This window comes from Saccopteryx bilineata, chromosome 3 (genome assembly GCF_036850765.1).
Source record: "Saccopteryx bilineata isolate mSacBil1 chromosome 3, mSacBil1_pri_phased_curated, whole genome shotgun sequence".
Classification (NCBI taxonomy): Eukaryota; Metazoa; Chordata; class Mammalia; order Chiroptera; family Emballonuridae; genus Saccopteryx; species Saccopteryx bilineata.
Window position 1 is genome coordinate 309,101,313 of NC_089492.1, and position 12,309 is coordinate 309,113,621.

The window sequence follows — 12,309 nt, forward strand, 5'->3', positions numbered from 1 at the left end:
GCTGGGGGAAGGGGGTGCAGTCGGGAGGTAAGCAGCGCCTGCGCGAGCGCAGTACTGCCTCAGGGCAGAGAATGCGCGCGCAGCGCTTTCCTCCCCAGCGGAAGTTTCTGTGGGGCCACCGAGAAGGTGAGTGACAGTCCCCGAGGTCCATCCGAGGGCCTAGACTCAGGTATTTGGTCTTCCCCCATCCCCAGGCTCACCAAGTCCAGAAGTGAGGGGAAGGCAAGGCTTAGCAGGTGGAAGTCTCCCGTTACTCTGTACGCAGTTCGGGCGTAGTGCCTGTGACGTCATGAGGACCCTCTGTAGGAGGCGGAGACCGCGACAGCGAGTTTTGTGATGAGAGAAGCTCCTGGTTGCCCGGAAAGTTGGCCTGTCTTTCCGGTCCCAGGCTCCTCTCGGCTCTTTTTTTCCGGGGGGCGCGGGGGGGGGGGGGGGGGTCTTGTGACCATTTGGCTCTATCAATCGCTTATTTCGGTAAAGGTTATTAATATGCCTAAATAGAATCTTAATTTTCAAAGTTAGCATGCTCTTAAAAATCCCATTCAACAATCACTTATCAAACAATGGCTATCAGCCAAGCACAGTTCTAGGTCTGGAAGATGCAAAGAAAAATAGAACAAGATTCCCATGCTAAAGGAGGAAATGGTCAAGAATAAGGAAACGGTGAGCAGAGGGTTGCATAGGATACTAAAGTGAGTCACCTAACTCTGCCTGGAGGAATTAAAGTTTTTGCGAGGGATTCTGAATGTGCTTTCTCATGGAGTGTGGGCAGGGGGATGGGGCAAAAAGGAAGAAAGAGAGGCAGGCAGAGGCTTTTCTAGGCAAAGGGAAACAGCATGTGAAAGTCACAGAGCCATGTGAGCACGTGGCAAATACAGTGTGTCCGTAAAGTCATGGTGCACTTTGACCGATCACAGGAAAGCAACAAAAGATGATAGAAATGTGAAATCTGCACCAAATAAAAGGAAAACCCTCCCAGTTCCTGTAGGATGATGTGGCAGCATGTGCACATGCGCAGATGATGACATAACACCGTGTATACAGCGAAGCAGCCCAGGGCCATGCCAGTTGAGATGTGGACGATACAGAGGAAAGTTCAGTGTGTTCTGTGGCTCGCTAAATTCGAATCCGTGACCAAAGTGCAACATGAATATCGGCACGTTTATAACAAAGCGCCACCACATAGGAATAACATTACTCGATGGGATAAGCAGTTGAAGGAAACCGGCAGTTTGGTGGAGAAGCCCCGTTCTGGTAGGCCATCAGTCAGTGACGAGTCTGTAGAGGCTATACGGGATAGCTACCTAAGGAGCCCTAAAAAATCTGTGCGTGTGCTCACATCGAACTGCACTGAATAGGTATAAAACTGGGAGAATTTTCCTTTTATTTGGTGTAGACTTCACATTTCCATTGTCTTTTGTTGCTTTCCTGTGACTGGTCAAAAGTGCACCATGACTTTACGGACACACTGTATTTGGTATGGCTCTGTGTCATACATAGTAAAATGTTAATGATGTGGGGATCAAGCATTCCAGAGTTTGAATCTTATTCAGGCTCTTCCTTGTTGTGAGACCTGTTAAGCTCCTAAATGTCTGTTTTCTCATCTCAACGTGAGAATAAAAATACCTCCATTGTAAGAAATTTGGAGAACAAGTACAATAATGTGTTCACAACACCAAGCTGAAAGATGTAGTGTGACTGTGTTGTTATCATTGTAACATTATCAAGGCTGGGATATTTCATGAGAGGAAGGAGAGACAAGGAAGGAGCAGTCAGCAAGGCTAGGTCAGGAGGAACACGCAGCAAGGTGTGGTCGATTGCAAAACATGGCCACCAACCTCTCATGGCCCTGGCATGACGCAGCGCTGCAATATGCTGCTGCTCTTCCTTCCATCAGAGGTGAAATCTAGTTCTCTACCCTCTCCAACTCAGGCGGTACTGTGAATTATTTTAATCAATTGAATGTGGAAGGGGCAATCTTGCTCTCGGCTCTTAAGAGAGGGTGTGGCTACGACGGAGGCGAGGCCGGTAGAGCTAATAGCGAATCTGATAGACGCCCTGGGGCCGAGGCGTGTCACTGTCCCTTCTATGCTAAGGTGTAGTCTAACCTTTAGCTCTCCTGTGCTAGTCTCAGAACCTTTCAGGAAGGAAACAATATTTAACGCATAGGAGATGTTCAGTAAATATTTGTTGAATAAATTAAATAAATGGGTAAATGGATGATAAAGGCCAGCAGCATTTGAGTGTTGGAGCCTCGGGCTTGAGTTCTTTTCTAGCCTTGTGACCTTGGGCATGTGACCTCAGCACTCTGAGACGCCCTTCTTTCTTTCTGTCATATTTACAGAACGTTTACCATAACCCTATCTTCAGCTGAACTGTTAAATAGTTACTTGCTCATTTGTTTATCTTGTTTCCTGCCACACCCAGAATGTGAGCTTTGTCAGGTGAAGAACTGCATTTGTTTCCTTTGCTGCTGTATCCCCAGCAATTGGCACATATTAAGGGCTCAGTGAATTGTTATAGAAATTAGCACATGCTGTCTACATAGCCAGTGCACAGTAAACATTAACCATTATCTTTCCCTTTTGTGTGTAGTGAGCCTGAGTCAGCCTCTCCACCTTTCTTCACTTACAGGACACTTAGGATGGAGATTTCAGCCCAGTGAATCTGAGGGCCAGACTGTGAACCCATAAAGGTACAACCTAGTTGGGTACATGCCCCTTAAGTCCTATTCCCCACCAACAGCCTGCGACCGCTCCATCTCTCCTGTGTTACTGCTCTTATACTTTAGTCCCAGGAGAACCATTGTGGGCATGACAGGGTCACTGGGTTAGGCGCTTGCCCCGTCCTGGAGGTCATCTTTATCCAAGGGCCCTTGGCACCTAGAAAAATTCTACTTAAATCGACTTAAGGCTCTGGCCGGTTGGCTCAGCGGTAGAGCATCAGCCTGGCGTGCGGGGGACCCGGGTTCAATTCCCGGCCAGGGCACATAGGAGAAGTGCCCATTTGCTTCTCCCCCCCCTCCTTCCTCTCTGTCTCTCTCTTCCCCTCCCGCAGCCAAGGCTCCATTGGAGCAAAGATGGCCCGGGCGCTGGGGATGGCTCCTTCGCCTCTGCCCCAGGCGCTAGAGTGGCTCTGGTCCCCGCAGAGCGACGCCCCGGAGGGGCAGAGCATCGCCCCCTGGTGGGCAGAGCATCACACTGGTGGGCGTGCCGGGTGGATCCCGGTCAGGCGCATGCAGGAGTCTGTCTGACTGTCTCTCCCCGTTTCCAGCTTCAGAAAAACACAAAAAAATAAATAAATAAATAAATCCACTTAAAACCACCACAGATTTTCAAGCTTTTGTTTACATAAGTAATCTAGCAGAGTCTCAGGATATTAGTCAGACTAGGTTATACTATGCTGCAATAACAACAGCCCCCTAACCTCAGTGGCTTAACCCAGACACAAATTTCTCACTAATACAAAGTCTAGAATAACTCTCCATGGCAGCCTTCCTTGGCAGTTTGGATCTGTGGCTCCATCATAAGGGCTTCAGGTTTGTTGTGACCTGGGGGAGGAGGGAGAAGTGGTTAACAAAACTTCTCTATCTTTGAAGAGGTAGAGCTATCCTTTCAGTGCTATTACCTGTAAAGTAATTATTAAGTTAAATGACTTACATAAATCAAGTTAAATTACTTAAATAAATGACTTAAACTTAATAAAAATTATTAGGTTAAATCAGAATTACAGACTTCTTAGGAACTGAAGGATACCTAGTGACAGTCTTTGCAGTCAGATGTCTTACACACCTCCTTTATGGGAAATAATAGAAAGGCAGTTTTTGCCTGATCAGGTGGTGGTGCGGAGGATAGAGCATCGGACTGGGACATAGAGGACCCAGGTTTGAAACCCTGAGGTTGCCAGCTTGAGTGTAGGCTTATGCAGCTTGAGCATGGGATCATAGACATGACCCCATGGTCACTGGCTTGAGCCCACGGTCGCTGGCTTGAGCAAGGGCTCCCTCGGTCTGCTGTAGCACCCAGTCAAGCACATATGAGAAAGCAATCAACGAACAACTAAGGTGCCACAACAAAGAATTGATGCTTCTCATCTTTCTCCCTTCCTGTCTGTCCCTGTTTGTCACATAGTCCCTGGTAACCACTATTCTACTCTGTTACTATGAACTCTCTCTGTCTCTATCACATACACATATACACACACACACAAAAGGCAGTTTTACGCCAGTGTGGTTTCTGTTCTTTTGCAGACCTCGAGGGAGAGGAAACCTATTCTCTAGCTGAGATTTCTTTCATTAGCTGTTTGGATGGCCATTGTTTTTCAAGGGCGGGCACTGTAATTCCATAAGGCAGCACCAAGAGGAAACAGAGCCCTGAGAAGCTTAGAACTTCTAGTATTGAAAGAGAAAAGGGGAAAAAAAAAGTATTAGCAAATAGAATATAATTAGTGAGATAACAGGGCATGATATGGTAATAACCACTAACATAAAGGGCTTTCCATGAGCTAGGCCCTGTTGTTAGCACTTGCTATAAATGTATTCATTTAGGCCTCAACTATCACTCTATCAGAGAGATTAGAATCCCCGTTTTACTATTGGGCAGACTGAGGCACACAGAGGTGAAATTAGGTACCCGGCACATAGCAGATCTGGAGCTCCAGGTTGCCTGGGACTAGATTCAGTGATTTTAAAGAACTCTACTATTTTGCGATTGTGACAGACCAGTGTTTACAATGAATAAAAGATAAGGGTTTGATTAGACTAAGCCAGTCACAAAATATTGCATGATCTCTCTTATATGTGGAATCTTTTATTTATTTATTTATCTATTTATTTTTAATTCATTATTTTTAGAGAGGAGAGAGAGTTAGAATGAGAGAGAGAGAGAGAAAGGGGGGAGGAGCAGGAAGCATCAACTCCCATATATGCCTTGACCTGGCAAGCCCAGGGTTTTGAACCGGTGACCTCAGTGTTCCAGGTCAACGCTTTATCCACTGCGCCACCACAGGTCAGGCTTATGTGGAATCTTTTAAAAAGTCCAGTTCATAGTAACAGAGAGTAGAATAGTGGTTACCAGGGACTGTGAAGTGATGGATATATTAATTTGATTGTGGTAGTCGTTTCACAATTTTTTTTTTTTTAGATTTGTAACTTTTTTTTTTTTTAGATTTTATTTATTCATTATAGAGAGGGGGGAGAGAGAGAGAGAGAAAGAGAGAGAGAAGGGGGAAGGAAGCATCAACTCCCATATGTGCCTCGACCAGGCAAGCCCAGGGTTTTGAACCGGCAACCTCAGCATTTCCAGGTTGATGCTTTATCCACTGTGCCACCACAGGTCAGGCTCGTTTCACAATTTACATATATATCAAAACATCACATATACCTTAAATATATACAATTTTTATTTGCCAAAAATAAATAAAGTAAAATGGGAAGAACTTTCTCTTACAAGGCGAGATCAAGCCACAGGTTTACTTTGATTTCAATTTTGATAGTCAAGCTTATGACTGATACTGTACACTAAGTTTTAGAATAAAGAACCAATAAGATAATTTTTTTTCTTTTGCTATTTGAAATATGTTCATTTGAAATATCTGTTGCACTGTCATCCTTGTGGATTTTCTCTTCACTTATTAACTAGTTTAATCCTGCTTTTAGGAACTGAACTGTGTTCTGTAAAAATTTGTATTTGGAGCCTGACCAGGTGGTGGCATAGTGGATAGGGTGTCAGACTGGGATGCGGAAGGACCCAGGTTCGAGACCCCAAGGTCGCCAGCTTGAGTGCGCGCTCATCTGGTTTGATCAAAAGCTCACCAGCTTAGACCCAAGGTCACTGGCTCGAGCAAGGGGATATTCGCTCTGCTGAAGGCCTACATTCAAGGCACATATGAGAAAGCAATCAATGAACAACTAAGGTGTCACAATAAAAAACTAATGATTGATGCTTCTCATCTCTCTCCGTTCCTGTCTGTCTGTCCCTATCTATCCCTCTCTCTGACTCTCTGTCTCTGTTAAAAAAAAAAGAGAGAGAGAGAAAGAAAGAAAGAACAGAATCAACCAATGAATGCATAAATAGTAAGTGGAACAAGGAATCGGTTTCTCTGTCTCCCCCTTCTCTCTAAAATCAATCAATAAAATAAAATATATATTTTTAAAAAATTTGTATTTGGAAACCCTAAGCCCAAGTACTGTATTTCCCCATGTATAAGACGCACCTTAATTCTGGGGCCCAAAATTTGGGGAAAAAAATGTTTTACATAAAGTTATTGAACTCAAGTTTTAGTCATCATAAAATTTGTACAACACTGCCTGACTAGGCGGTGGCGCAGTGGATAGAGTGTCGGACTGGGATGTGGAAGGACCCAGGTTCGAGACCCCGAGGTCAATAGCTTGAGCACGGGCTCATCTGGCTTGAGCAAAAAAAAAAGCTCACCAGCTTGGACCCAAGGTCTGCTGAGGCCCCTGGTCAAGGCACATGTGAGAAAGCAATCAATGAACAACTAAGGTGTCGCAACGAAAAACTGAAGATTGATGCTTCTCATCTCTCTCCATTCCTGTCTGTCTGTCCCTGTCCCTCTCTCTGACTCTCTCTCTGTCCCTGTAAAAAAAAAAAAAAAATTTGTACAACTCCTTATCACTGTCAAAACTCCCAAACTCCCATCCATTAGCTTGTCCTCATCTGTGTCTGATGATGAATCACTGTCTTCAACAATGAGCACAAAAACAAGCACGAAAAAGCGGGGAATGCAAGTGAAAAAAAATCTACAACCACTGTGTAAGAGGCACCCAGTTTTTAGACCCCAAATTTTGGGGGGGAAAGTGCATCTTATACATGGGGAAATATGGTATGTCAGAATGTGACCATAGTTGGAGATGGGGGTCTTTAAAGAGATAATTAAGTTAAAATGGGGTTGTTAGGGTAGGCCTGCTATAGTCAGAATGTTTGGGTCTCTCCAAATTCATAGGTTAAAATCCTAATGCCCTATTAGATGGTATTAGGAGGTGGGACCTTTGGGAGGGGATTAAGTCTTGAGGGTGGAGCCCTCATCGGTGAGAATAATGCTCTGTAAGTGAGGCCCCAGAGAGCTCCCTAGCCACTACCGCCACATGACACAGCGAGGAGCTGTCAGTCTGCAGCCCAAGCGAGGGCTTTCACCAGAACCCAGCCATGGTGGCACCTTGATCTTGGACTTCCTAGTCTCCAGAACCGTGAGAAATAAGTTTCTCTTGTTTTTAAGCCACCCAGTCTGTGATATATTATTACAGCAGCCCAAACAGACTAAGACAGGTCCCTGGCCCAATATGACTCGTGTCCTTCCAAGAAGAGATCAGGACAGACAGAGGGATGGCCGTGTGAGCACACAGTGAGAACGCAGGCATCTGCTAGCCAAGCAGGGAGGTCTCAGAAGAAACCAAGCTCATTGATGCCTTGATCTCACACTTCTAGCCTCCAAAATTGTGAGAAAATAAATTGCTGTTGTTTAAGCCACCTCTCAGTGGTAATAAGTTATGGCAGCCTAGCAAATGGATAAACCTGCCACATCTTCATCTGTCATATGTATGATTTTGGTTTTTATTTATTTTTATTTTTTAAGTGAGAGGAGGGGAGATAGTGAGACAGACTCTGTATGCCCCTGACCACGATCCACCCAGCAACCCCTGTCTGGGGCCAGTGCTCAAATCATCTGAGCTATTTTTAGTGCTTGAGGCCAACAATCAAACCAGTCAAGCCACTGGCTGCAGGAGGGAAAGAGGGAGGGGGAGAAAAGCAGATGGTCACTTCTCTAGTGTGCCATGACCAGGAATCTCACCTGGGACATACATATACTGGGCTAAAACTCTATCCACTGAACCAACCGGGCAGGGCTTGGTTTTGATTTTTAAATATTGGGAAATATTCCACAGATACACAAAGCTTAGAAAATAATTCAATGGATTCCTTTTGTCTCACTGCGTTTAGTCAGGATAAAGTAGGCTATGCTGCAGTAATAAATAAACCCTGAAGTCTTGGTGGCTCAATACAACATAAGTTTATTTGCTGATCATGAAATCCCAGTGTGGACCAGGCAGCCTTCCTTCATCTCGTGGCTGTGTCATTTGGAGTATGTGGCCTCCAGAGCTATTCCTGCAAGGCAGGAGAGGGTAGAGGAGCTACTACTCTGGCTCTTAACAGCCTCAGCTGGAAAGTGACTTCCACTTACACCCCATTGACCAGAACTAGTTATGTGGTCCCAATTTAATTGGACGGGGCCCTAGGAAGTGTAGGGGAGCATGTGAGTATTTGAGCATTAGCTGTCTCTCTCATCCCCATCATGTGTTTGAATAAATGAACATCACAAATGCAGTTGAAGACGCTCAGAGCTTCTGTGATTGCAGCAGTGCTGCCTCGTAATTTTCATTGACCTCAGGCACTCCCATATCAGTCGTGAGGTCTGCAGTTTCTGCTTTGTATCTTTGTTCGGCTTTGTACTTGCCCTGGGCCCTTAGCAAGAGAGTAGTGGCTAGATGCTGGTCACAGTGGACAGGGACTCATTTTAGGAGTGGCCACTCCCTAAGGGAGTATATTCAGTGGGTGATCATTTTCTTTACAACGTGAGGAATTTGATGACTGCTCATGGGCAGTTTCTCTTTCAGCTTCCTGTTCCCTCCTGCACACTTCTGTTTTTTGGCATGAGCACCTTCTGTTCAGGCTGTGGCAAAAGTATCCAAACAGCATTCAAATTCTGCCCCTACTGTGGAAAGTCTTTGTCTACAGAGGAGCATGAGGAGTCCCAGACCTTTGTCAGACCGCTTTTGTCATCCTTCCGAGGTAAGGACTGGAGCTTTGAGCTTCCCTGGAGGACGGCTGAGGGGCTGTGTGTGGGGTGTGAGGAGGGAGCATGTACACCTTTGCAGTCTGTCTGAGCCTGCATTCAAACTGGAGAAGTCCGGAGCTAATCTCTCCCTGTACTCAGTTTCTTGGCATCTTATTAGTCCCATGGCTTTAAAGTTGACAACTCACACATCTCTGTCCTCAGCCTGGACCCCTCCCTGAAACCCAGAATTATATAGTATATCAAACTATTACTTGTTTGACATCTGTTGGCTGTCACATAAACATGCCCAGAACTGAGTACCTGATGTGGCTGCCCCTTCCATAAACTTTTTTTTTTTTTAATATTTTTTAATTCATTGATTGATTTTTAGAGAGAGGAGAGAGAGAAAGAGGGGAGAGGGAGAAGCAGGAAGCATCAACTTGTAGTAGTTGCTTCCTGTACATGCCAGGCTGGGCAAGTCCAGGGCTTTGAACTGGCGACCTCAGCACTCCAGGTCTACCATAAACTTCAGCATCGTGGTAAATGGCAACTTCATTTATCCAGTTTCTCACAGCAGACCATGGAGTCATCCTAAGTCCTGTTTCTCTCCCACCCACAGTTCAGCCCTCTAGCAAATCTTGTCAGCTCTCTATTTAAAATCAGTGCCGCCTGACCAGGCAGTGGCGCAGTGGATAGAGCGTCAGACTGGGATGCAGAGGACCCAGGTTCGAGACCCCGACGTTGCCAGCTTGAGAGCGGGTTCATCTGGCTTGAGCAAAAAGCTCACCAGCTTGGACCCAAGGTCGCTGGCTTGAGCAAGGGGTCACTCCATCGGCTGTAGCCCCATAGTCAAGGCATATATGAGAAAGCAATCAATAAACAACTAAGGTGTGACAACAAAAAACTGATGATTGATGCTTCTCATCTCTCTCCGTTCCTGTCTGTCTGTCCCTATCCATCCCTTTCTCTGACTCTCTTTCTGTCCTGGTAAAAAAAAAAAAAAAAAAATCAGTGCCAAGGTCCTGGTCAGGTAACTCAGTGGCTAAAACGTGGCCCCCATGCACCAAGGTCGCAGATTTGATCGCTGGTCAGGGCACATACAGGAAGCAAGCAATGAGTACACAACTAAAAAATGAAACAGTGAATTGATGCTTCTCTCTCTCCCTTCCCTTGTCTCTCATTCTTTCTCTCTCCCTTCTCTCTCTCTCAAATCAAAGGAAAAATAAAAAATCAGTGCCAAATCAGATCACTTCCTGCCTCCTCCTCTGCCTGGTCCATCCCACCCTCACCTGTCACTGATATTGTTGCAGAAGCCTTCTTCCCCTGGTCCCCTGCTTGGCACATGCGGCTTGCGAGCCACATGCGGCTCTTTAGCCCCTTGAGTGTGGCTCTTCCACAAAATACCACGTGCAGGCACTACCTCGATAAGGAATGTACCTACCTATAGTTTAAGTTTAAAAAATTTGTCTCTCGTGGCCCTGGCCGGTTGGCTCAGCGGTAGAACGTCAGCCTAGCGTGCGGAGGACCCGGGTTCAATTCCCGGCCAGGGCACACAGGAGAAGCGCCCATTTGCTTCTCCACCCCTCCGCCGCGCTTTCCTCTCTGTCTCTCTCTTCCCCTCCCGCAGCCAAGGCTCCATTGGAGCAGAGATGGCCCGGGCGCTGGGGATGGCTCTGTGGCCTCTGCCTCAGGCGCTAGAGTGGCTCTGGTCGCAACATGGCGACGCCCAGGATGGGCAGAGCATCGCCCCCTGGTGGGCAGAGCGTCGCCCCATGGTGGGCGTGCCGGGTGGATCCCGGTCGGGCGCATGCGGGAGTCTGTCTGACTGTCTCTCCCTGTTTCCAGCTTCAGAAAAATACAAAAAAAAAAAAAAAAATTTGTCTCTCAAAAGAAATTTCAATCGTTGTACTGTTGATATTTGGCTCTGCTGACTAATGAGTTTGCTGACCACTGTCCTAGTCTCCCTGTTTCTTCTCTTTCCCCTATGGTTTTCTATATGGTAGTCTGAGATCCTGTTGAGACAAAGTCAGACCCTGTCATTCCTCTGCTCACCATCTTCCCAGGTTAGGCCTGATATCGTCAGGTCCCCATTTTCGGTTAGAGCTCATTAATGAACCCTTTTGTCATGACGTGTGGGTGCCTCTCTCCAAATGAGGCAAATCTTTTTGGGGAACACCCTTTAGAGACTGACCTTAGGGAATTAACCACGGGCACATGAGCTTCCCAATCAATTAACAAAGACACCAGGAAACAAGGCACTGTCAGGAAAAACAACAAACGACAGAATCAAACCTGCACTGACCAGATTCCAAGGATTTAACAGATGAGACTATGTACAAAACACCCGGGTTCGATTCCCGGCCAGGGCACACAGGAGAAGCGCCCATCTGCTTCTCCATCCCTCCCCCTTTCCACCCCTCCCCCTCTCCTTCCTCTCTGTCTGTCTCTTCCCCTCCCGCAGCCGAGGCTCCATTGGAGCAAAGATGGCCCGGGCGCTGAGGATGGCTCTGTGGCCTCTGCCTCAGGCGCTAGGATGGCTCTGGATACAACAGAGCGAAGCCCCAGATGGGCAGAGCACCGCCCCCCGGTGGGCATGCCGGGTGGATCCCGGTCGGGCGCATGCAGGAGTCTGTCTGCCTCCCCGTTTCCAGCTTCAGAAAAATGCAAAAAAAAACAAAACACCTTTAATATGTTTAAAGAAATGAAGGAAGAAATTAAAAATATAATAAAGGAAAAAAGTTAGTTAGAGTTGACCTGGTAGACCTGAAAAAGAACCAAATAATACCTATGATGATAAAAGCTAATATGGCAATTAGAAACTCATTGAATTATTTAAACTGCAGACTAGACAAAGCAAAAGAGAGAATAGTGAACTAGAATAGAAGATAGATCTGCAGAAATGACCTAGAAGATAGAACAGAATGACAAAGTAATAGCAGATATAAGAGAGGCTAAGACCCCTGAAGAAGAAGTGAGTCTTCGGTTTGAGGGCACCACACCAAAGGGAAGAGAGTGGTTGAAGGGACGAGAGTGCTTGAATAAGAACTTAGGATGTCTGGCTTTGTGGTTCCTGTAAAGGGCCTTTGTAACCTTCAGTCTGCATTTGGCCTTCCTTTTTTTCTAGGCTCAAGGAGAGGGAAGAACACTAGTTCTGAACTCTCTCCCAAGAAAGTGAAATGGTCCAGCTGTCTCGCTTCTTCTCCATCATCCGTCTTCTCAGACTATGACAGTTCTGGGTCTGAAGATACCTTAAGTCCCTGTGAGAAACCCAAAGGTAAGAGTGAGGATTCATCTGGTTAAAAGGTGGGTCATCGGACAATGTGTGGGGCATCATCCCCCTGCTCAGGTGCCACTTATATCTGCCTGGACCTTTATCCCAGCCTCCCCAGGATTTCCCTCCAGTTCATCTCTACAGGATCAGAGCTGACCCCACCCCTCCTTGCTCACTGTCACCTACTGTCCCCATTGCCTGACAGTCTGACCTCTTCAGGCAGGCAACTGAAGACTCTGTGGTCT

General features: G+C 46.3%; 1 protein-coding gene across 9 annotated transcripts in view; it reads left to right on the forward strand.

Moving 5' to 3' along the window:
- VRK3 (VRK serine/threonine kinase 3) overlaps nucleotides 1-12,309 on the forward strand; it is a 45,415-nt gene continuing 33,106 nt past the window's right edge. For 5 of the 9 annotated variants that reach the window (XM_066271467.1, XM_066271468.1, XM_066271476.1 and 2 more), the window contains exons 1-4: nucleotides 11-126; nucleotides 2,635-2,695; nucleotides 8,633-8,807; nucleotides 11,918-12,067. In XM_066271467.1, the coding sequence (XP_066127564.1) occupies nucleotides 8,669-8,807; nucleotides 11,918-12,067 (289 nt within the window). In that variant the 5' untranslated portion in view covers nucleotides 11-126; nucleotides 2,635-2,695; nucleotides 8,633-8,668. Of the gene's footprint in view, nucleotides 170-2,634; nucleotides 2,696-8,620; nucleotides 8,808-11,917; nucleotides 12,068-12,309 lie in introns of all 9 variants that reach the window. The other 4 variants (XM_066271472.1, XM_066271470.1, XM_066271473.1 and 1 more) reach the window with 4 other exon arrangements.